This window comes from Cupressus sempervirens, chromosome 7 (assembly GCF_028749045.1).
Source record: "Cupressus sempervirens isolate cs-2001-9-10 chromosome 7, ASM2874904v1, whole genome shotgun sequence".
Classification (NCBI taxonomy): Eukaryota; Viridiplantae; Streptophyta; class Pinopsida; order Cupressales; family Cupressaceae; genus Cupressus; species Cupressus sempervirens.
Window position 1 is genome coordinate 323,967,412 of NC_143124.1, and position 27,482 is coordinate 323,994,893.

At 33.6% G+C, this 27,482-nt stretch overlaps 1 protein-coding gene across 14 annotated transcripts in view; it reads left to right on the forward strand.

The window, feature by feature from the left end:
- Window positions 1–15,365: 15,365 nt before the first annotated feature.
- Window positions 15,366–27,482, forward strand: part of DNMT2 (DNA methyltransferase-2) — a 183,555-nt gene continuing 171,438 nt past the window's right edge. For 6 of the 14 annotated variants that reach the window (XR_016353762.1, XR_016353763.1, XR_016353764.1 and 3 more), the window contains exons 1-2: window positions 15,376–15,568; window positions 18,370–18,480. Coding sequence is in view for 10 of the 14 variants with exons in the window: in XM_089791323.1 (XP_089647449.1) it covers window positions 15,509–15,568; window positions 18,370–18,480 (171 nt within the window). In the remaining 4 variants the exon portion in view is untranslated. Of the gene's footprint in view, window positions 15,569–15,866; window positions 15,987–18,369; window positions 18,481–23,989; window positions 24,074–27,482 lie in introns of those variants that run through there. The other 8 variants (XM_089791324.1, XM_089791325.1, XM_089791326.1 and 5 more) reach the window with 4 other exon arrangements.

Consider the following 27,482-nt stretch of genomic DNA (forward strand, 5'->3'; position numbering starts at 1 on the left):
AAGAACATATAAAGCTAGAGCTAGAGGTAAACCCTATTGGATAGAACGAAAGAGCCCGAAGGCTTTAGATTGAAAGCTATTGATAGTGATACAAGCATTAGCATCTCTAAAAACTAGAGAAAATTGGGACCAAAACCTAATGCTTGAAGCTAACAATGTTAGGATTAAACCATAGACAAACATAACAATTACATGCAAATATAACCAATAACAAGAAATAATAGAACACATAGAAAAGAACACAAGACTCCAAGATTTAATGTGTCTCACCCAATCCCTAGGCTATGTCCACCAAATGGAAAGTCTAATATTATTATGATCCAGTGATTACAAGTAAGCCCTTTTATACAAGTAATTTTATGCTACTTTATAGTTACAACATGTTGGTCATATGTTGGCTATATGTCGGCCACAACCCAAAAAAAAATTTAGGGCGATGCCCCAAACCCCAAAGAATTTATGAGGTATGTACAGTACTTTCTTGATCAATCACCACAAATTAACAATCTCTCACTTGGGGACTGATCAGACTCCACACTAGACAACAATCTCCCTCTTGGAGACTGATCCTATAGCAATACCACTGCCACATGGGGCTCCTACTGGATCAAATCACCTTGGACTCTGTTGTTCTTTTATTCAAGTTTAGTCTAGAACATCAACCAAAGCTAAAGAGGAGTTCATCTTCTCCCTTGTCACTACCTTTGTAAACATATCTATTGGTTTGTCATCTATATGTATCTTGTCCAGCTTTAACTATCCATCCTCCAAAACTAACTGACTGAAATGGTACCTCAATTGTATGTGTTTGGTCTTTAAATGTAGAGCTAAATTCTCTGCAAGATGAATGACACTTTAACTATCTATAAAAAAATAATTATCCTTTCGAGGGTGTCCCAATTCTTCCAAGATGAACTAAATCCATATCATCTCCTTGGCTACCTCTGTAGCAACAACATACTCTACCTCTGTAGTGGATAAAGCATTAATCTTCTGTAACCTAGAAACCCAGCTCACAGTTGCCCCACCAACAGTAAAGACATAACCTATAGTACTCTGCCTAGTATCAATATCCCCTGCCAAATCTAAGTCAACATAGCCCTGTAAATCAGTAGTAGAGCCCCCAAAGTGTAACACTTATTTGATGTTCCTCTCAAATATCTGAGAATCCATTTGACTGCATTTCAATGCTCAGTTCCTGGATGACTCATATACCTGCTAATGACTCCCACTGCATGTGTAATATCTGGCCTAGTGCATACCATAGCATACATCAAGCTTCCTACAATTGAAGCATAGGGTACCTTGGATATCTTATCCTCCTCTTATTATGTCTTGGGACACATCTCTTTAGTCAACTTCAAATGACTAGGTAAAGGTGTGCTAACAGCTTTAGCATTCTCCATAGAGAAACATTGCAACACCTTCTCAACATAATCAACTTGAGATAGCGTAAATTTCCTATTCTTCCTATCTCTACAAATCTCCATACCAAGGATTTTTTTTTTGCCCCCAAATCCTTCATAGAAAATGCATGTGCTAATTGGCATTTCAGCCCCTTAATATGATCCATGTTAGACCCAGCTACAAGCATATCATCAACATATAAACATAAAATAATGTAGCTTTCATCATCCAACCTCTTAAAATAAACACAACTATCTAAATGAAACCTATTGTATCCATGCTCATGCATAAAACTATCAAATTTTAGATATCATTGTCGAGGTGCTTGTTTCAAGCCATACAAACTTTTCTTCAATTTGCACACTAAGTTCTTCTTACCTTTGACCTCAAATCCCCGTGGCTGAGCCATATATATCTCTTCATCCAAATCACCATGAAGGAAGGTTGTTTTAACATCAAGCTACTTGAAATGCAAATCTTCAATAGCCATAATACTTAAAACAGTACAGATAGAAGTTATTTTAACAACAGGAGAAAATATCTCATCAAAATCGATTCCTTTTTCTGTGCAAATCCTTTTACAACTAACCTGGCTTTAAATCTTTTCTTACCTCCTTCCTCTTCTTTTAATCTATAAACCCATTTATTCTATAAAGCCCTTTTACCTACAAGAAACTTGCATAAATCTCATGTCTTATTCTTTCGCAAAGAGTCCATTTCATCTTTCATTGCAGACTCTTATTGAATTATAGTATCCACCTGCATAGCTTCATCATAACATTCAAGTTCACTAGCATCATTAAGTAAAATAGAATACAAAGAGGGGGAGAATCTTTCTGGAGTTCTAATTTGTCTTGTTGACCATCTAACATTCATTGGTGCATATGGTATTTGTTGTTGCGGTTGTTGCACATCATGAGGAATGGTTAGAACATCAACTTTTGGAGTATCATCTAGCACTACATAATCATCTTCTTTCTTCTCATGTTGCTGCAACAGATCTTTGTACAACACTTTCTCATTGAATATGACATCCTTGCTTCTTAATATTTTATGATTTTCAAAATCCCAAAGCCTACAACCAAATTCATTAATGCCATATCTAACAAATACACATTTCTTTGACTTAGCTTCTAGCTTGGTTCTGCTTTTAGAATCTATGTGAGAAAATGCTTCACAACCGAAGGTTTTGAGAAAAGAATAACTCACCTTCTTACCAGTCCATGCCTCCTCTGGAATACCACAACCCAAAGGAGTAGAGGGACCTCTATTAATCAAATATACAGTAGTATTGATAGCCTCCACCCACATGTGTAAGGGCAACCCAACATACAACCTCATGCTCCTTACACGCTCCATTATAGTCCTATTCATGCGTTCAGCCACTCCATTTTCCTATGGAGTCCTTGGAATAGTTTTATGTCTATGAATACCATTAGTGGAGCAATAATCTCCAAATTCATGACTAACAATACTCACCACCATTATCACATCTGAGATATTTTAATTTCTCACCAATATCATTTTCAACCAAGCATTTCCATTTCTTAAAAGTTTGAAATACATTAGATTTATGTCTAAGGAAATAAAGCCATACTTTTCTAGTTGCATAATCAATAAATGTAACATAATAATGAGATCCACCAAGAGAAGATACCTGAGCTGTTCCCCATACATCGGTATGCACAAGCTCTAATTTTCCCTTTTTGTTTTCCTTCCCAGTCTTTACAAAACTCACTCTCTTTTGTTTTCCATACACACAAATTTCATAGGAATCCATATTAACACATTTTAGACCTGGTAAAACTTTCTTTGAATGAAGTACTTTCATACCTTTCTCACTCATGTGCCCAAGTCTATTGTGCCAACACTGTATCAGAATTTACAACTATTTTTTCTCCCTGTTCAACTATAGCAACTGTTCCTGAACATTCATTTTTCTCTAAAACAATTAAAGTAGAAGGAACAATATGACCTGTACAAAGATATTAAGGTGCCTACTTTCACACCTTTTGCTACTACAAGGGAACCTTTTGCAACCTTCCAATTTTTATCATTAAAAGTAACTACACAACCCTCATCACCGAGTTGCCCTGCTGAAATTAAATTCCTACTTAGCCTTGGAACATGTCTAACCTCATGTAGTAGCCAATAATTCCCATTTTGCAACTTAATCTTTACTTTTCTCTTTCCAACAATCTGACAGGGTTCATTATCCCCCAAATAAGCAAGCCCAAAATCCCCTTGGACATAATCAATAAAATAACCTCTGTGAGGTGTAGCATGAAATGAAGTGCTAGAATCTAAAACCCATGAATCATCAACACTTTCTAAATACAAAAACAAAGCATCCTCTTTGGATTTTTTACTTACCACATTTGCCTCCTTGTCTCCATCTGGTTTATCTCCTTCATTTTTCTTTCGATTCCAACAATCTTTCTTTTTATGCCCTGGTTTCCCATAGTACCAGCAATTGTTCGGTCCTTTTGATTGAGACCTCGTCTTTGACTTTCCTCTTGATTTCCCACAATTTTTGGAATTATTTCCTCTCTCAGTCATTTTGCCTCAATTTTGTGCGTTCAAAGCACTTCCTGATGTAGATCTACTTAAGGATTTCTTACGAGTTTCCTCACTCAAAATAACACCAATCACATCATCAAATTTTAGGGTACTAGATCTAGGAACATAATTACTCACAACCATTACCAAGTCATTCCAACTTTCAGGCAAAGAACACAAAATCAAGATAGCCCTAATTTCTTCATCAAAATTGATACCCACAAAAGATAACTGACTAGTAATAGTATTAAACTCATTTAAATGATATGCAATAGATCCACCTTTTGTCATTTTCATATTAAATAAACGCTTCATGAGAAATACCTTGTTTGAAGTGGAGGGCTTTTCATACAGTGTCGCTAGGGTTTTCATCAACTCTTCTGTTGTCTTCGCTTTTGTAATATTAAATGCCACCGATGGTTCCAAGCATAATTGAATGCTTCCAAGTGCCTTTCTATTTAAAAGATCCCATTCATCATTTGACATAGATCCTTGATTTTTGGTTTTTCCTTCCAACAGCTTCCATAAATCCTTCTGATAAAGATAGTCCTCCATTTACATCTTCCATAACTAAAAGTTCTGCCCATTAAACCTGTCAACCCTCAGCTTACCCTCGTCTTCCATTACTCCCATTCGACCATGAGACTCCTACTCAACCATGAGACTTTCCTATAGAGGATAACTGAAAAACCACAACCTCGCTCTAATACCACTTGTTAGAATTAAATCACAGACATAAATAACAATTACATGCAAATATAACCAATAATAGAACATATAGAAAAGAACACAAGACACCAAGATCTAATGTGGTTCACCCAATCCCTAAGCTACGTCCACCAAACAACAAGTCTGATATCATGACGATCCAGTGATTACAACCTGATTACAATTCGTAATCCCTTATAGCTCAATACTGCTACAAGAACCAATTTCACATCACCACTAAATGAAAATACCTAACCCTAAGCCCTTTTATACAAGTAATTTTATGTTGCTTTAGGGTTACAACATGTCGGCCATATGTCAGCTATATGTCGATCACAATGTTAACCACAACCCAAAAAAAATTTCAAGGAATTTATGAAGTATGTACAGTACTTTTCTGATCAGTCACCACAAATTAAAAATCTCCCACTTGGGGACTAATTAGACTCCACACTAGACAACAGACAATATTTATTGGGTTTAAGGACTTAACTATAATATATTGAGTTTAGCTGAACAAATCAGGTTACAAAGATTTATTTCACAATAGAAAGGCCAAGATACATGATGGTGATGGTGAGCTAATTGGAACTAGTGAATAGACAAGAGGTAACTTATTCTATCTAGACCTATCAATCGAGACATGTTTGGTTACACAATAAGAATATTTTTGGGTATGGCACAAAAGACTATGTCATGTGAATTTTGACAATTTGTTGAGTATTAGTAAGCTGAAGAAAGTAAGAGGGTTGCCTAAACTGAAGAAGCCTGATAATGCTATGTGTAAATAATGTCAATTATGTAAGATGATAAAGTAATGCAGGAGCATCCTAGGGTAGTTGGCCATCCTACATGTTGGAGGGATTTGGTGGAGTTGTGTGGACCTATTTGGGTCTTGGTTAATTAATTTTGATGCATTTAACAAATGTTGTAAGTATTTTAAGGCATATGGTATTTAATTTCTATTGGAGGCTGACTTGTGGCTCAACATGAAATTAATGTAAGGTTATTTAATTTATAGCATACTAGGCTGACTTGTGGCTTAGTTGGGTATAAGTAGGGGGCATTGTGGAGTCTTTAGTAATTATTCATCCATCTTGGAGAAGAGGATGTGGTAGAGGAGTGAACTTTAAGAAGGGCTAGTAGTTGTGGCTTGGGAAACAAAGAGATTTCTTGGTGGACTTGCAAGTCCAAGTTTATATCTTCCTTGGATGTTTCTATCAGAGTGTGGATCTAGACTAAATAGAGTTTGGATTGGATCTTGAAGGATCTTGTAGAACTGTTACTTTCTTTGTATTTGGTTGTAACCGGGAAGGCCTTATAGCTCAATACATTGCATGTAATCAGTTATTTTATAAATAAAGAGTTGTGATTTGGTATCAGATCTTGCATTGTTGTTGTTTTTCCACTGTGTGATTATTTGCTAGGGGCTAGGATATCTCCTTTTGGCATTCTCCTACCTTGTACTACATCACAACATCTAGTTTTAAGAGCAAAACATATACTGCTAATGATATTTTAGAATTGGTTAATATTGACCTATGTGGACCCATTGGTATCCAACGTTATTGTGGAGATTAAATTTTCATTCTACTTGTGGATGACTACACTAGAATGATGACTGATGTTTCTTAAAGTTAGATTTGATGATTTTCAGCTTATTAAGTGGCATTTAGCCAAAGTTGAAGAAGAAATAGGGAAGAGTCTGAAGTGTTTAAGATCTAAAAGAGGTGGTGAATTTATTTTACATGAGTTTAATACATTCTACAATGATATAAGAATTAAAAGATAGATGTTAGCACCAAAGACTCCTCTTCAGAATGGAATAGCTGAAAGGAGAAACAAATCAATAATGGACTTTGCAAGAACATTAATGATGGAGAAGAATGTATCACAAAATTATTGGAGAGAAGCAGTTAGTATTGTTGTTTATACCCTGGATAGAGTATAATTCAAGAAAGGTAAAAATGCTACACCTTTTGAACTATGGTATGGTGATGGTCCTAATGTTAAATATTTCAAAATATTTGGTACTTGATGCTATATACTGAAAAACAATAAGAATGGAAAGATTGATGAGAAAAGTTATGAAGGCATATTCCTAGGTTATTCCACTAAAAGAAAAGCTTATAAGTGTTTAAAATCTAACAATAAGAAAGTTGTGGAAAGTAAGAACGTGAGAGCTGATGTGTTTACAGAAAAAGTTGAGTTTGCATGTGATGAAGAACCTGAAGACTATAGTACATTCATCTATGTGGATGATGATGCTCCCAACACTCAAAGTTTACAGACAAGTCAAGGTACAAGTTCCCATTAGACAAGAAATCATGGAGTGCAAATACAAATTTCCAAGTAACAGAGAGTGGGTGTTGAGCAATAGTCTATAGATGTTGAGTCTCATAAAGGAAATTTTTATCATTAGATAGAAAATTCCAAGCATACACAACCTAAACTAGAACCAAAACAAGGAAGAGGAAATGGGACACAAATCATTTTTTTAGATGAACGTGAAGAAGAACCAAGAGGAAAACTACCTACATTGGAAAAATAGGTAAGAAGACATCATAAACTTGAACAAATTGTTGGAGATGTTGAATCAATTATAATGACAAGAAAAAAAACTCAAAGATGATACATGCTTATTATGTGAATTTGAACCCAAATCAGTGAAAGATACTTTGGAGATTGAAGATTGGATTCAAGCAGTGAATAAGGAAATTGAATAGATTGAGAAGAACAAGACTTGGACTTTGGTGCCAAGACCTAAAGTCAAAAATGTCATTGGAACAAAGTGGGGATTTAGGAATAAGCTCAATGAGAATGCAAAAGTAATAAGGAACAAAGCAAGATTTGTATGCAAGGGTTACACACAAGAAGAAGGAGTTGATTATGGATAAATTTTTTCTCCTATTGTAAGACTTGAAGGAGTCAAAACTCTTCTTGCATACTTATCTTACAATAATTGCAAGGTATATCAAATGGATGTCAAATCTACATTTTTAAATGGTATATTAGAAGGAGAAGTATACATTGAACAACCTGAAGGATTTGTAGATGCAAACAAGAAGAACATAGTATGTAAACTAAATTAAGCCCTTTATGGATTGAAGTAAGCCCCAAGAGCATGGTATGAAATACTACATAAATATTTAGTGAAAATTGGTTTTGATAAGATAAATGATATCAAAAACCTGTATTTGAAAAATGGTAATAACAATGATGTATTGATATCTAAAATATTTGTTGATGATATTATATTTGGTAGAAGAGAAGAATTATGCAAATCATTTTCTAATGAAATGAAAAAAGGAATTTGAGATGTTTATGTTTGCTGAAATTAAATTCTTTTTTGGATTACAAGTATGTCAAATGAAGTTTGGTATTTTCATCACACAATCCAAATACATCAAGGTGATACTAAAGACTTTTGGTATGGACAATTCAAGGCCAGTATTACACCTATCTCTACAAGACATAAACTATCTAAGAATGATGATTCTACTAATGTGAACCATACCCTATATAGATCCATGATTGGAAAATTGCAATATATTGTTCATGATAGACTAGATATTACTTTTGCAGTGAGGATAGTTACTAGATTTTAATAAAATCCTAAAGAGAATTATATGATGATTGTAAAAAGGATATTGAGATATCTGAAAGGTACATAAGACTATGGATTGTATTACAAGAGAAGTGATAAATTTGAACTAAAGGTTTTTACAGACTCAGATTGGGCAGGAAATATGGATGACAAAAAAAGCACTCGTGAGGTGCATTCTTTTTAGGAAAGAGATTGGTGTCATGGACAAGCAAGAACATAATTGTATTTCCCAATCAACAACTGAAGTTGAGTATGTGGTAGGAACAGTGAATTTTTCAAGCATAATGTGGATTAAGAAATTGTTGAAATGTATGAAAGAAGAGATTATAGATCCAGTGGTTATGTATTTTGATAAGACAAGTTCTATGAACATTTAAAAGAATCCAGTGATGCACACTAAGACTAAGCACATTTCTATCAAGTATCACTACTTGAGAGAATTAGTTCAAGACAAAGAAGTGAAGCTAGCATATGTGAATACAAATGAACATATTGCTCCTTTTCACAAACCCATAACCCAAAGGTCCTCATGATTATCTTAGAGGTAAACTAGGGGTGATTCCCCTAACTGAAGCTACTTAAAAAGACAAGGTGCTTTGCATCACATGTGCTAATCAGAACAATCTACACAGTGGTGCAATACAACTCCACTTTGGGACATGAATAAGGTAGAAGACTTCAGTAAGGCATAAATAGATTAATTAAACATAGATGATAAGTATCCAATAGGCATGCAAAATCTACATAATTCAGATATATGAAGAGTTTGTAGTTGAGATAGCTATATGTCCTTGTCATTTTTGTCAAATAAGGAGAGATTACTTAAGAGGGAGAAGATATAGAGAAAGAGATTACTACAGAAGGACAATATACTAAAGAGAAAGATGTGGAGTGATTGTTTTAGAAGGAGAAATTAAGAGAAGAGAATTCACGTGAAGTATTTTGGATTGTATTGTAACTTAATTACAACTAGTGTTCTAATATTTTACGATGTTGCCATCAATGCCAAAGAGGAATATTGTTGGAATCTTACAATTGGAACAATTGTTGTTTTTTCATTGATGTCAAATCTATTGATGAGACATATTATTACCTAATTTAAATATCCTATCTATTTGATTGATGAAGAGGATTTGAAAAGTTGATTATAACTATAAGACCTAGAGGAAAGGTTGAAGTTATGAAAAGGAAGTTCTAATCAACATTTGATTAGTTAGACTTTGATAAAGAAAAGTAATTATATATATCACATAAGATGAGACGAGCCAATAAGAAGAGTAAAATAGTAAGGAGTGTCGAGTAATGCTAGTGTCAACCAAGCTATAGTTGGTGCTAAGAAAACCTAGTGTTGACCAAGCATTAGTATGATTGAACAATCTAGTTGATGCTGAGTAAAGAAAGCTTTATAGAAACTATTTATTCCAGTGACAAATGAGTATTAGAATTCAAATATTGCCAAGTGACAATAAGATAATAATTTCAAAGAAATCGTAAGATCAAGCCAACTTAGTTGATCTCTTGGGAGATGTAAAATGTGTTGATGATAAGATTGATGAGTTGGACCATTAAATTCAAGGAGAAGATTAGGTAAAGATCTCATAGATGGATTCTAGAGAAGTTTCTCGAGGATGATCAAGAAGATGGATAGATACATTGAATTGAGTTGAATCTAATCATAAACCAAGCTAATGGAGAAAGCTTCTAGTTATGATGTTGTTATTGATTAATACATTAGAGAAGAAGGCTTAAGTATTAAAGTGAAGAGTGGACTGATTGCTTGAAGGGTGACCAAGAAATTCAAGATCAGAAATGACAACAAAAGGCTTATCAGTAAACCAACATAAGGAGTGAACAGATATCTGAAGCTACAAAAGTGAGTTGTAATGACATGGATCAAAACCTACTATATACTTTCTTATCATTGTAAATAGTTCGTATTGAAATCCTTTTAAGAGAGGTTGACCTAGTAGTCATTTGGGGACTTAAGAGTCTATGTAAATCCTTTTAGCTAGGTGACATTCTAAATGAAATGATCAAAGTCCTCTTACATGGCAACTCCTAACAAGGTGATTAAATCCTCTAACCAGGTCAGATTTAATAGGGTTGGCTTCTAATAGGGCTCACTTTGAAAGAGTGGAAAAGAGTGACATGTTATTGGTGGTTTTTCCCAAATAAGGTTTCTACATAAAAATTCTAGTGTCAAAACTATGATGAATAATTTATGTGTTTATATTTTCATTATGCAATGCAAGTTATGTTTATGACAGTTTTATAGTAGAGACTGAGCAACAACATGATAAACAAAATAATGAACTATTTATTGTTTAATCATTCATGTGGTACATATAGACCTTGAGTAACTGGTTCACCTCCCCACCTTTCTCAATTATTCTAAACATTTCTAGGATATGTATGTATATATATGTATACATATATACATATGTATATGTGTGTGTGCGCACATGCAAGATCATGGTGGGGGCCAAAAAGTGGCAACCTAAAAATTATGTAGTTCTGAAATGCTTCAAAGCATTTCAAAATCTATTCCAACATTTTTCCCACCTATCTTGATACTTAAAAAAAACCATTACCTTTATAAGGCCTATTATATCTTTGGATAGCAACTTGAGGTGGTCAACTTTAAAAAAGTCCCGAAAATGTGTTTTTGGTCTGTTCTTATGTCTTTTTTACTTCAAACATGTAGCTGACAATTTTTTATTTCACCCAAATTTGATAAAACAAAACGGGTTTCTTAAGAATGTTCTTAACATTCTATAAATGTAATTTTTGTCAAATTATGAGTTCCATAAGTAATTGTTACTTATTTTCTAATCAAGTTAAGTATAAAGTGTTGGTTGACACACATATTGAAAACCAACTATAACTTTGAAAATCCAGAACATTTTTAAAATCCAAAAGATGCACCACATTTTATGCTTCTACTATAAGGAAAAAAAAGAAAATTTAAATTTTGTAGAGTTTTGAATTAGTTAAGGTGGTCAGAGACGAGATTTTTTTTATTCCAAAAATCCTATAGTATAAAATTAATAATCAATCATTTATCTAGAATAAAAATAACCAAAAAATATGTCACATTAGTGAATGAGTCTAATTCCTATATCTAGAATCTTATAAAAAAATATTATGATTTGATTTTGATTAAGGTGGTCAAACATACATCTACTACTTCTTATTGATCAGTATATTAGAGAAGAAGGCATAAGTGTTAAAGTGAAGAGTAGATTGATTGCTTGAAGGGTGACCAAGCAAATCAAGATAAAAAATGACAACAAAAGACTTATTAGTAAACCAAAATAAGGATCAAACATAGATCTAAACCTACAAAAGTGAGTTGTAACGACACATATCAAAACCTACTATATTATTTCTTATCATTTTAAATAATTTGTATTGAAATCCTTTTAACAAAGGCTAACCTAATAGTCATTTAAAGATTCAAGAGTCTGTATAAATCCTTTAACTAGGTGACATTCTAAATGGAATGATCAAAGTCCTCTTACATAACAACTCCTGAAAAAGTGATTAAATCCTCTAACCAGGTCACATTTAACAAGGTTGGCTCCTAACAGGGCTCACTTTGAAAGAGTGAAAAAGAGTGACACATTGCTGATGATTTTTCCCAAATTAGGTTTTTACATAAAAATTCTAGTGTCAAAACTATGATGAATACTTTATATGTGTTTATATTTTCATTAGGCAATGCAAGTCATATTTATGACACTTTTATAGTAGAGACCAAGCTACAACAGGATAAACAAAACAATGAGCTATTTATTGGTTAATCATTCATGTGGTACAGATGGAGTAACTAATTCACCTCCCCACCCCTCTTAGTTATTCTAAATATTTTAAGGATATGTGTGTGTATATATATATACTATGTATATATATGTATGTGTATATGTATTCATATATATACTAATATATATGCATACATATACACATATTAGTATATATACATAGATACACACACACCTATGTATATATATGTACAAGACCATGCAAAGTGAGTTGCATTTTATTAGATCAACCTAGCTATTACTTTATAACCATTATGGCAATAAAATCCTTTAATCAAGGTTGACCTAACTGTCATATTGTAGATCCTTCAATCAAGGTGATATTCTAATGGGATGTTTTAAAGTCCACTAACAAGGCCACTCCTAACAGGGACATTAAATCTTGTACAAGGTCACACCTAACATTGTGTTTTGTAACCTTTAACAAGGTTGGCTCTTAATCGAGCTCACTTCAGAAGAGTGAAAAATTGGTAGTATGTTACTTGGTGGTTTTTCCCAAATTGAGTTTCCATGTTAAATCCTGGTGTCATACTTGTGTGAATGTTATTTTATGTTTCATGCTATTTACTATTGTACATTTCTGCAATTCGACTAACTCTAAATAGAAAGCTTAGTACTTGAATGAATAACTTGATTTATTAATGAGTTACTATGTTGGCTGAGTGGATTTATGAGACTGATTAAGTTGTTTGAAGTCATTAAAAGTTGAATTTCTTAGGACCTGAGGATAACTGATTCCCCCCTCTTAGTTATTCTAATCATTCTAACACACATATGCACTTTAAGTGTCTATTATATCTTTGACTGATAGATGTTTTACCTTTGTTTGTTGTTTATTAATTGTTTGAGTAGTGTCATTAGATGCACTCATACAGATTGATCGTGGTCTTCATCTTTGTTTTAGTGAAGTCTCTCTTCATTCAATATTATGGTGGTTATCATTTGATAGATGTCCACTATTTTCTCATTTCAAGAATATTTTTACTTCTAATTCATGTTTTTTTTGGTGGGGGGTGGGGGGGGGGGGGTGTGTGGTTGTTCCTACTAGGTTTTCCCTCTTTTCTCTTGCCTTGCATTAAAATTAAGAAGGGGTGTTAGTGTACATGATTAATTCCAACTTCTTGTTTAGTTTAGTATGAGAAATCGTGCCAGTTATCTCATTTTTATATTTGTAATTCTTGACTATGTGGTTGTTTTAACTAGTCTTTCACTGTTAACGCCCTCTCAAGATCCATTTCTTTTGGCATAAACTAAGGTTGTTAATACACATTGCACCATAATTGGTGTTTGCATTTGATTTCTCTTTAAGATATAAAATAATTGTAATATTCATATTCGAAATTTGAAATACACAATGAATACAATGATATTTTCAAAGCTTTGCTCTCTTTTATAATTACTCTATATTTTTTTTTTCCTACAAGTATGTTTTTATTCCTAGCTAGATCCATGGTGGAAATTTCATAGAAACAAGAGACACAAATAGTGCATGTAGGGTCACACTCACAATTTTGACACTTGTATGCAATATCATTGTTTCTCGACACTGCACTACAAACCCCTTGAGTATCCTCATTTTGTTTCCCTAATTCCTCAAGGATTGCCTCGAGCATCTCCTCAACCATTAACCATTGTATCCTTTTACCACTTTCACAAGAAACATAGTAATTTTGGTAGATTGCATGCATGATCTATTGTAAATGGCAATTACATAAGGTGACAAACAAAAATAATTAAACAAGCATATAACACAACTCAAATATCCCATATGTAGGGAAAAAGTTGTGGTGAATCTTGATAGTTTGACACAATTATTAGCAATCATAAGTCTAAATTTGACATTATTTGAGATAAATGCACATGCAGATTAAAGTCCAATGTAAAGAATAAGTTGATGAAATTAATATTGATGAATCTACATTTACATATACTTTATTAAATACTAAATTTAGAAATACTTTATTAATTACTAACATTGGACAAAATAAATAGTTAAAACATATTTTAGTGGCACCTTGATTTTGGGAAACCTATATTCCATGCTCCCTAACACCTCTTTTGCAAATTGTCACTGATTTTTTTTAAAGGAAAATTTTAAAAATATTACAAAGTGCGAAAAAAATGCGTGAAAAACACACCAAAACATAGAGTAGATATGATAAAACAAACTGAAAATAATGAAATAAATTTCTAGGTCTTTACCTATTTTTATCTACACATACATGTATTGTCATGGAGTTGCTAACACAATTTGAATGTTCATTGAAGGGTTACATTACAATAAGGTACAAGATAATGAATTTTCTTTAAAAAAATATGAAAACCTACAAAATAAAGAATGGTGAAAGCTTAAATAAAGATGTTAGTACATTAGGAAACTAATAAGAGCAATACAAATTCAAAAATACAATATATAATATTAAATATACACATACAATATATGAAATATATACATACATTACATGAAATGTACAATTGTTGCAAATTAGATATACAAAATCTATTTTTACTTACATATTACCTTTTAGGATAAGTAAAAACTATTCAATTGGACAAAAAGAATGAAAATGCGAGATTTAAATTAGACTACAAAGCATACATCATGTACAAAAGTTGATATATCAATTTAAAAAGTCAACAAATTAATCTATATATACGTGACCAAAGGATAGTTGTAAAACTAAAGTACTTCTTAATATTTATTTAAACGCACAAAAAAAATCTCCACATGTAATATGTATATCTATTAAAATGGTTCATAGATAGACACGAAAATGCTGTTGTTAATAATAACAAGGACACAATGCATCTAGTTCCTGTCGATAGTAGTTTAGTAGTTTTGATTTGTTTGTAGAAAGTAGTTTTAATTTTTGTTGAGTTCAATAGAAATAAATAATATTAATGTAAAGTGTTGTTTACCAATTAAAATAAATGTTAGAAATTGTTTTAGAAAAAAATTAAATATTTTTAAAAAGTTTGTAAAAATAATTTGTTACATTTTGTGTACAAAAAATTGCAAACCCTATTGTAATACAAACCAATCAATTAAATTATCAATATATATAATTTTGTAAATTATTTAAAATATAATATATATTAAAACTTTATAATTGTAAAAAGTTATGATTGTCAATAAATATAATAAATATATTATGTTGAATTATTTTTAATGTAATAAATATGAAAACTTTATAGCTCAACAAATATTTGAATAATACATTGTAGTAATTGAATTTAAGTTGAAGTACATTGAATACTTTCCTACACAAAAACTAATAATTTGCTAACTTTGAAGACTCCTGTCCGGAGAGTGGTTGTAGTTTACGCCTTTTCACGGGGCAAATTCTAATTTTCGCCTCTGATTTGAAAACCTGGAAAATTAAGTACGCCGTTATTTCTCTAGACCATGGAGAAGGGAGGAGATCAATTCAGAGTACTGGAATTCTACAGTGGTATTGGAGGCATGGTAATTGTTTTTAAAATAAATATTCTTTTCATCAATATGCGGACGCTAGTTTTTTTTTATTTTTTTAAATGTTCTTTTGTAGTGGTTCATGAGAGAGTGGCTTGATGAATGCCAACGGTATTCTTTGATCTTGTAAGAGAAAATCCCCCTTAACTAATTTTCGTTTCAAATTTTTTATACCGTTGTGCTGCCTCGCAAATTTCGATTTCAAAATTTTTGGGCCGTCGTGCAGATCCACGACCCTTTTACTTGAGTTAATTTGCAAGTTGCATCATCCACTTCATGATTTTTTTGTGTTTTTTATATAGTTTTGGAGCCGGAAAGGCTATAATGCAATCCTCCATTCCCGGGCTGACCAAAGCTAAAGCCAAGTTGCAGAAGGAAGGGGAATCCAGATGAACAACCTCTCATTGTAGGGGTATGCAATTATTATTAGTAGTTTGTAAACTAGGCAACCTGCACAGATATCATTCACAAGCTAAACAGGGCCCCTATGCATGCCACTGCAATTGCAGGCAATGCCAGGTCAGGACATCCTGGAGGGGGAAATTTTAGGCCATCTAAAATTTCTCAGTGGGTACTGTTGAGAATTTCTAGGAGACTTTACCACTTAGGTTGTTCCTTAGATTTTATAGCAGAGGCGATGGTGAAATTTCTTTCTTAGAACTTAAGTAAGTTGATGGTTCAGATTTTCAGCCGTAATTAATGTCTAAAAGTTGCATTCTAATGTCACCCACATGACAAAGAAGCCCTTAAGCTGGTGGGGCAAACGTCCAAATCCTTGCCAAAGTTAGCAGCTGGGATTCTAATAACTAAAAGGCAAGGACTCTACATGTCAGGATAAGGTTCCAAATCATCCTGTAGCAGGTTTTCTCTCATCTCATAGGATCTCGGGCGCCGCAAATTAGATATGATAGTCCCGTGCATGGGACTGCTTCCTAATTGCAAAGCACTCTCTAGCATAGGATGCAACCTGGTATTCGGAGGCCAAACACTGCTAGCTATTTAGTACATCTTGTCCCAGGAAGAATTACTCAAACCCTACTCTCACCTTTACGTACTCTACAAAAATATTTTCTGTGAGTGGTTTTGGAATATACCCATAAATTATTAAATGATTTTAAAATATGAGGGTTTCTCTCATAATGGCTTCAGAATAAGATAGGACAGGGAGTTGAATTGGAAACATTTAGAATTGACGAGTATCCATGAGAATATATAATGATTAATCTATAGAAGCAGTTCTAAAATGAGGATGTGTTGTCTCTATCAGTTTTAGAGATTTTAGGAAAAACTTGAGCTAAACTGAGTAATGTAAGGGTAAATCTCATCTCGCCTCTTCAATGTTTGAACCTCTTCTTTGGCAATACATGCATAGTTAATTCCATCAAAAAGTGTATCCAATTAAAATATTTCAAACATATCTCAATCTTAAGTGGAAAAAAGAATTCTACCACGAGTCCCTAAACTGCATATGAGAATACTGTAATTTCCACTCTTTCTTGATCATTGTTGTTGTTACTAGAGACTGTTCCCAAACTCTGCCATTGCTACTTTGCTACCTAGCAGTCGAGTGGTTTGGTAAACATACCGCAGTTCTCTTGTTTTTCTCAAGGCTGAAATATAGAGTTTAGACTAGAAAGATCTTGACCTACCTGCATAGGCAGTTTCCCTTTGAGTTCTGCCATGGTTTCCTTCTCCATGCTACCATCCATGTGTCATTCACACAAGCAAGAGATAACCTCTTTCTTTTCTAGACACTTAACGAAATTCACACCAAAGCTTGAAATGTTTATCTGAACTCGGGGTAAGGATACAATTTTTAATGATCAGCATGGCTTGCCTCACCACTTCCAGGTTACAGCTATATATGACTTCACTTGGACAAGAAGCACTTTTTAAAGCAACAGTATCATAAACTAAAGCCCATCTCTACTAAAATCCTACTATAATCATACTAGCATCATAAATTAAACCCCATCTCTACTATAATCATGGCATCGTTACCTGGGTACTATGGTAGTAGGTGTGGCTTAAACTTACAAGATCTTGGCCACACTGTCTCTCATCTTGTTCTTGGTGTTGCTCTTTGTCCTCATGCAAGTTGATAAATCTTCTGGCTGAAGGGCAGGACAGAAGAATCATTAATCATTCTCCTTCAAATGCAAACTAAAGTATTACTTTCTTGTGGTGTCTGCTGTCTATCTTTTGCATCTTGTTGAATAAAATAATTGACATGTCTTGTGACATAATCGTCTCTGGTTTTTTGTTTTAATTTTATAGTTCATCAGGTTGAAATTTTATTTATCTATGGTTTTTAGGATTCCTAGGTTGTTGTGGCCATATATGGAACTGTCGTTTAAACAATAACAGTATTGGAAATATAGATAGTGTCATAAAGAGCATGACATAGGTTCAACTAGAAGGAGCATGACAGAAAACACACACACACACACACACACACATGCAAACCATTTGCCTCATAGTCTCAACTTCCCAAGCATGCCATTGTAATTCAACAATGTCATACTCAAATTTTGGTAGTTGTAGAATTCAGTTATACTGATAACATAGACCATCCAAGTATAGTAATTAACTTGTTTCTTAAATTCTCAGCCTTATAATAACATTTCAAAATTTAATCTATTATGCATGACAAGGCACACTTTCCATATATCCAGTGCAGAGACAGATAGTACCAGGTTTATGAGATTTCCAATATAATGTAATAAGTTCACTATTTTCTGTTTTGTACTGTCTGAAATTCAGATTTCTAACAACTATACTTTTGATTATGTCAGAGGTTTTCCCTTAAGCAATCTGGAATTCCTGCAACAGTTGTGGAAGCATTTGACATCAACAACATTGCCAACGAGGTTTACAAGCACAATTTTGGCCATTCACCATGCCAGGTTTTCCTTAATCTTGTACCAAAATCTTGGTTTGTATTTCTTGTTTGTGGAATTGGTGTAAAGAAACAGTGACTTGGTTGATCGTTTCCTTTAGTCAAACTAGCTTGTGGTTGAAGCCTTAGTATTATAATTAAATGAACAAAAATGATTTGACTTGGTGTGCTGATCCAGCTGGAGCTTATTAGCGTAGGAAAAACTTGAAAAACTCCTAAAGAAGCCCCAGAACTACAAGAGGGAGCTTTTATAACAGGCCGATATGAAATTGTTAATGCAAACATCACTGTCAAATTTTCAAAGTTCTGTAATGTACATGAAGACCAGAATATAGGATGGATAACTTAATATTGGCTGTGATAACCAATAAAATGACTTTGTATAGCTTAAGTTTTAGTATTATAATTAAATGAACAAAAGTGATTTGAATTGATGATTTGATCCAGCTGGAGCATATTAACCTAGGAAAAGCTTGAAATAATCCTAGATAAGCCCCAGAGCTACAAGAAGGAGCTTCTCTATCAGACTGAAGTGAAATTGATAATGCCAACATTAGTATCAAATTTTCAGTCCCATAATTCATGCAAAAACCAAAATACACGATAACCAGTAAAATTACTTTGTATATGCCTTAAACGATGTAATGTATCCTTGCCCTGCAAAAACAATGAACTGTTCTAATTAAAAGGATCTTTAAGTTAGTTTGTCAGTGAGCCAAAATTGTTTTCTAATAGTATGCTTTTGATTTGGTGTCTTAATTTCTTGATTGGCAGCAATTATAATGACTAGTTAAACTTAAGTGCGAAACATGATAGTTTTTAATAGGAATTATGGTGACTTGCATATATAAAGTCCCATTCATGTTTTGGGATTTAAATCTATTTTGATATATTGTGTATCCTGTAAAACTTTTCTTCAAATTCACTTGTGAAGCCCACATGTAAGATCAAACATCCAAAATCTTAGAGGACTAGCTAGTTTAAGGACATGCTTACAAGTCTCATGTGTACATAGTTTTCTTTTCTTAACATTTAATAGAAAATAAGCTAATTGACCATTCTATTTTTCCTTCTCGGGTATGAGCATTCCATACATTTTTTTGTTCATATACAGAAATGTGGGTTTTTTGATCTGTAATGGCTCTATGCATAAATTAACCCATTATGACACAAACACAACTTTTTTAAGTTACATTGCAGATGCTAGAAATTATATGCATACAAGAGCTGAATTGGAGATTTGGATTCCAGAAGACCAGACTTTACAAGTATCACTCATTATAATTGCATAATCCCTTAAAATCGAATTTCTTCTAATAGTAGATGTTGAATGTAATATCCCCTTTTGGGATTGCCCTAATTTTTGCTTGAGAATAAAAAATTCCATTAGAATAATAATTGTAAGATAGTTAGAGATACAACCTTACCAATTAAAATGCCTTTTTACAATATAATTTCCGATTTTGGTCCTGCAACACCAAAAGGGAAACAAGAGCACAAATATACATTCATAGAATAAATATATTGTTTTTTGTGATCGGTAAAAGGCTAATACCCTATACTTATTAAATTTCAAAATTATTTTGACTACTTACAATTTTACCCTGTTCAAAGTGTGTAGGCATTGGAGGAAAAAGAGCGGGGTAGAAAACCCCCGGTGTAGCCTGGAACATAAGTCCTGTTCTAGAAAGTACAAATGCCCCATATAAACCATGGGGTCTATAGAAGGCATACCTTCTAATTACAAAAACAAATATTTAATTTTTTAATAGTATACCCTTGCAAGGGGTTTTAAGAATATTTCCTTCTTACATAGGCATTTGGGAGATGTTTAAAAGTACACTTGCCCTATTGAAACCATGGGTCTTAAGAAGGCATTCCTTCTTTTACAATACCTATTCAATACACTGTCCCTGGTTAGTACGTTCATATGGTCTTCCTCCTTTGCACAAATTTTGTGATTCAAGATTGTCTTCTTGTTATGAGCCCCTGTTCTTCCATCCAAAACTATATATTCATGATAAAGGGTTGGTATTATAAATGCATTCCTATTTACAAAATAAATGTAAATTCTAAATTTGGGAGATTACTTTGAGACACAGGATATGAATTTGATGTTCTTATATTGAAGCTATCCCTTAGATCTTGAAGGTAAGTGAAAACATCAAGGTTGAGATTTATTCAAGAGATGAAACAAACCTTGCTAACATGGATTGTAGAACCTGTGAAATACACTTTACAATCTTAATAAACCAATAATGTTTATAATGTCTTGAAGTACTGCGAAACAAGATTTTGAAGGGGGTCTAATATAGCTATGTGGAGGATCTCAAAATATCCAAACAGTGCATCTTTTCTCTCATTCCCAACAGAGGAATTTGATTAGAGGGCCCAACATTTGTCAAAAGATTAACAGGAAATGATCTGTTTTTAGACTTATGTTTAATCCTCAGATTAGATAAGAAGCTCCAACCGAATATTATTCTGCATATTAATATTGTCGAATATTGTTTGACATGTTCAGTGCCGCATCATCCCAAATTGAGATAGATTAATCAGATTCATTAGCATTCTTCGTTTCATGTTGATTATCTCAAAATAACCAAGCAGTGCGTCTATTTGCTCATTCCCAACAGAGAAAGTTGATTAGAGGGCCTAACATTTCTCAAAAGATTAACAGGAAATGATCTGTTTTTAGATTTACGATTAATCCTCAGATTAGATAAGAAGTTTAAACCGAATATTATTCTGCATATTAATATTGTTGAATATTATTTTACATGTTCAGCGATGCATCATCCCGAATTGAGATAGATTAATTAGCATTCTTCGTTTCTAATATGATGCAAAAGTGCTAGACTGGATATGCACTGTGACTAGACTTGGCTAGTTTATTCCACATATCAAATTTCTTGAAACATATATATGTCGATTATGGAGCAAATAAACAGGGCAAGTCTAAAACACCCACAGTAAATTATTATGGAGAGAATAACCCACAGTAGAGAACATAAAAAACGTCACACAGAAGAGGAGGAGATTTCATCAAATCAGCTTAAAAAGCCTTAGGAGAAAACAAGAAACAAAGAGGGGATCTGCTTGCCAGAGAAATACAGAAGGCACGAGGAACAGGGAGCAAAGTCAAACTCACCAGGCCAACAAATTTTAGGCCCCGACATAATAATGATGATTGAAATTTCAAAAGCTTAATATGAGGAACAACTTCAGAGAAATTCTAAAACAAGTATATAATGCTTAGAGATACCAAAAGTCAATGATATTAAAACACTGATTAATGGCCAAGTTATAACAGAAGCCCTGCTATGTACCACTTTCCATTGTATGTTATTGAAATGTGAATGGGGATTAGACTGTTTAAATTTATAAAATATCAATTCTTTTACCTGTATTTAGCTCAATTAAACCTCCTTATAAACAAGAAGCTACTTTCTTAATAACAAATAAAGATAGCTCTGAAAGATAAAATAGAAAAGTGATTAAAACTATCCATCAACTGCTATTGTGATATTAAGAGTTCACTGATATACATATAGGAAGGAGTATAACCCAAAAATCCTCTTAATGAGTTGTTCCATTTTATCCTAGCTAATTTACTGTAACAGACCCTAGTAGGGGCCTATTTGATACTATTGAAAATCATGACTTTTCCTATCAGTTCATAGTAATCTAAACATAGTAGTATAAGCCATATCAGATAAAGCTAAACACACAGTCATCGATTTATCATATACGATGAACAAGAGGGTGAACCAAACTAGAGCTTTATGGAAGATGACAACAAAAATTTCATCATCTGAACCTTTGAGTGAGTCGTTCCCATCAGAGAGCTCATGGCCAAGCTAACGTGCAACAAGAGCCTTTTTCTTGCTTGACTTGCTCAAATTGGGCAGGATGAACACAATGTTCGTGTAATCTCGGAGGTCTAGAGTAGGGGGAATATGATAGTTAGAGGAGAGGCAATATTTGAGCCATGCATGATTTTTGTCTTTGATTATGCGACACCACTGCAAAAGAAACTGTATACTTAATTCCATTTCAGGTCAAACTTGTTCAAACATAGCCGGCTCTTTGATCCAAAGGATGGGGCTTCAATGGACCTTGGTGAGTTGCAAATTGCCTACAAGGACACTCATGTAATCTTCAGGATAGGGGATTTTAAATCTTCGGTTGATACAAAACACAATATTAAACAATCCTTTGATCCATGTTTTGTCAAAAATATTTTCACAGAGGCAGATAAAGTCCCATTGGTTGATCTTGGTTCTCAGAAGGCATGCAATGAAAGAGCCAATGATTGTGCTATTTGATCTCCATGTATAATCATAACGGAAGTGCTTTTTGCCAATCACTCGACTAACAACAACTCTGGTCAAGTCATCGACTTTCTTTAAAATCCTATTCCACCTTTCATGTTTGATGGGGCCAAGGAAAGACATCATTCGCTTTTCGGACAAGTGGAAAACAATTATCACAAACTTTATATTTGAATCAATGTGATCAGAGCAGCTTGAAGAATTACTCAATAAAGGTGAAGGATTGAGAGGTCACTGGAAGGTTTTAAAATGATTAAAAGGCATAGGATGGAGGACATCTCATAGAGTTGCATTCTTCCTCATAATTAAAAGTTAGTGATATGGACAGGATTAACAGCTAGCCTTGACTTTGTGATTAAGATGTCGGCTTAGAAACCTAGACTACATATATTGTTAACATGATATATTCTATCTTATACATTTATAACATGATAAAAGAGAGTTCCAATTCAGAATAACATTTATTGGATAATTTTGATATATTGTTTAGTTACATACTTCAAACATATATTTTGTAATATATATACCCATAGTATTGAGACTACTTTGCTTTGATGCCACGGGGCTTCGCTATTTCAGCCGTACTTGGTAAACCCTATCCGCATATGAATTTTCGGAATGTAGATAAGAAAGGGCTCCACTATAAGGTATCACTAATCTATCTATGCTATAAGGATCTGGCCAATGGAAGTGCCTTTGCTGCTTCAAAGGCACTTCAACTAGAAGGAGCATGACAAAAAATGATGAGTGTCATAATTAAAAGGCACTAGAAGGGTCAACTAGAGTGTCGCGAGAGAATATAGAGAGTGTCATAGTGTCATAAGTTAAACTAGAAGGAGCATGACAAAAAATTGTGTGTTATAAATAAAAGGCATAGGGTGGATGACATACCATAGAGTTGCATTCTTCCTCATAATTAAAAGTTAGTGATATGCATAGGATTAAGGATTAATAGATAGCCTTGACTTTGTAATTAAGATGTCGGCTTAGAAACCTAGACTAAATATATTGTTAACATGATATATTCTATCTTATACATTTATAACTTGATAAAGAGAGTTCCAATTCATAACAACAATTATTGGATCATTTTGATATATTGTTTAATTATATACTTCAAACATATCTTTCCTAATATATATATACCCATAGTAATGAGACTACATTGCTTTGATGTCGCAGGGTTTCTCTATTTCAGCCTCACTTGGTAAACCCTATCTACATATGAATCTGCGAAATGTAGATAAGAAAGGGCTCCACTATAAGGTACCCACTGATCTATCTATGCTATAAAGATCTGGCCAAGAGAAGTGCCTTTGCTGCTTCATTTGGTTACCCTTTGCTCAATTTGGGGGAGATCTCTTGCTTTATTGTTGCTGTAGTTTGAAGATCTGCTTGTTCATCCGGTTCGTAGGATTTGAGAGTTGTGCTATGTATAAATGCAATGCCCTTTGGTAGTCTAATAGTGCTATCTATCTATCTATCTATCTATATATATATATATATATATATATTAGAACTATTGTGTATATGCACGTAATTCTGACATCATTATTGAAATATATATACTGTATAATGATTCTTAATCTCTAATGAGATTCAGATATGATAAATAGTGATCTGTGTCAGCAATGTATACTTAATTCACTTCCCATTTAACTCTTCCTGAAAAGAATATCACATATATTTTGTACTATTTTATATTATTTTCTATTTGAAGTATATTCAATGCATGTTATACTGAGTTGCCGGTTTGGGTTCGGGGACAGTGGGGTTTATGGGTTCGGGCAATTTCTTTTTCCATTTGGGTTTGTGGGGGGTTCGTGAGTATATATATATATGTATGTATGTATGCATTATATCTTAAAATAAAAAGAGAAACATGCATAATTGCAAAACTAAATCATTTCATAGTATGAATATACGTTGCTTGATCATTGATCAATGCCAAATGTCAAATATGAACATTAAATACTCGCTCATTAATCTATGTTCACGATTCTAAAAAAATCGTACATTGAACTACTAAATTGCAAAATAAAATTTCAAAACATAGACTAGTTCATCAAATAATAAGTTTGAAACATAATGATAAATGAAAATCATAATGACAAGTGTTTAATAGTTTATCATTGTATCAATGCCCTTCAAGGGTCAAATGGGTCATCAAAAAATGAGTGATCAATGGGTTCATCCTTGACTGCAACTAAATCAAGATCCGCTACTCCTAGAAGGTGCTATATCATCATCATCCAACAAGGTAGATCTAGCTAGATCCTGGATGGTCAAATCCAAGTCAACATATTTGGATGTTACATCCTACTTCTTTGGCCCCTTCTTGTATTTTGGATCCGTGCGTGATAGGAGGGTCCAGTTGTTGTTAATGAATACCAAGTCCTCCTCTTTCTTGGAACCTAACCAGTTACGCTTCATTGAGTAAATAAAGGAGTATGTACTCCAATTCCACTCAGCAACAAGAGAGCTCGCATCCTAGAGGGACAACAAACAAAAAAAAAAAAAAAAAGAAATTCAATTTAAATTTAAGAGTGTTAATTCTACAAGGTAAGTTGCCAGAAAAAAGGAAAAAAACAAACTTAAAAACTTAATTGTGGTAGGATCTTAATGGCAAGAGATTGGGGGTACGTATAGTCTTGCCCATATAGGTACCACCATCTAATACCATCCATTCTACTTTGGTCATTAATTGCATCAGGGTTTGCATTTTCTCTTGAGACAAACTTTGCAAACTCTCTCCTAAGATTTGATGCCACCTTAGGATCGCCTTCTTATACCCACTAGTAACCTTTGGATGTTTGTATGGTGGCACTCTATGAGGAATAACAAGTATCTCAGTAGTATAATACCTAGGAGATAGTGCATATGCCAAAAGATGTAGTCATCTTGTTCCAGCGATGAAGAACAATTGATTCCACGTATTTGTACAAGGTGTCCTTAGGATCATGCTCTCTCCTATGAATGACTTGAGATGTCAAATGATGTTCATGCAAGTTAACTTGATGTAATGTTAATTGAAAATTTTAAAATTAAAATCTTTCAATAAACAAGGATAGAGGATTGTATAATTTGTATTAAACTTACCCATTTCACTCTCTCTAGCACGGTGTCCATGACATCATATTTGTCCCCCAAACAATGCTTATTAGTGTTAGCAGACCGAAGCATAGACATGATGGGCTCGGTGAATTTGTGATGAACCTAAGCAGGCTCTTCCCAATTCTACTGATAACTAATATATTGTTTTTGTGTTGTTATATGGTTTTTCAAAATTTTGTGTGTTTTTTGGGTATGCTGTGATTTTCGCATATCCCACACTCAAGCACACCGAGAGCTGGGAATAACGTATGGAAATGTCTTTCACAGTGAGCAGCAAATGTAATGCCCAGGCTGGTGTTGGATGTAGAGACCACACGCCCTCAACGTGGCAGTCAGACTTACAGTGTTAGGCAATTTGTAGACCTCGCATTGCAGATTCGATCCTATGAATTTGCACCTCCCAAACTCTGATATTTGGCATTTTGATTCAGAGAACATCGTTCCATGATTGGAAGAGTTGTGACGCCAATAAATAATGAATTTCCAATTGTCTATATGCAGATCACATAATGCCCCAACAGAGGATCAGATGTTCACCAAAAATGCAGAAGGAAAATCACATCAGTAGGCAGAAGGAAAATCACGTCATTAGGTAGAAATACTGTGCGCTCAATCTCTAGAATTCCCACTCAAAATTCTCAGCAGTAGAACTCTTCTCAGCTACAGTCAATTCAATTTGAGAAGATATCAATAACCAGATTGCAAATCAGATCAATGCCACTAGACCTCAGCAGTGGATTGAAAATCCCATACTTAGTCTCGAAACCCTGAAGAAATTATCAAGCAAATAACAATTAGTTGGACACCTTTTCCTCACAAATGAAGCCATATTTATAACACAAATTGGCACCTGATTCTTCTTTATGCTTTTTCACTTAAGAGGCTTCATCTTCAAAATTGGATGCGGAGACCACACACCCTCAAGGTGGCGTTCACATATACAAACATTAGGGCAATTTGTAGACCTTGAATTGCAGTTTTGATCCTATGAATTTCAACGGCCCAAACTCTTGTATTTGGCATTCTGATTAAGAGAATATTGTTCCTCTAATTGGAAGAGTTGTGATGCCAAGAAATAATGAATTTCCAATTGTCTACATGCAGGTCACATAATGCCCCAATAGCAGATGAGACGTTCACCAAAAATGCAGAAGGAAAATCACATCAGTAGGTAGAAATACTGTGCGCTCAATTTCTAGAATTCCCATGCAAAATTCTCAGCAATAGAACTCTTCTTAGCTACAGGCAATACAATTTGAGAAGATATCAATAACCAGATGGCAAATCAGATCAATGCCGCTATACCTCAGCAGTGGACTGAAAATCCCAAACTTAGTTTTGTTGATGTTAGTTTTGTACCACTACATAGCATATAGCAATTAAATACTTGATATGGAATATCAAACACTCAATCCCTCTCTTGAAAAGTAAATACTCATGAAGAACATGAGAAAAACTCCAAGGTTCCTTACACCTGTGGATACTAACTCAGTAATATTAATGTGATTTGCTGGTTAATCACGTAGGCAGGCTTATGTTGTTCTTTCAAGGATGTTGAACT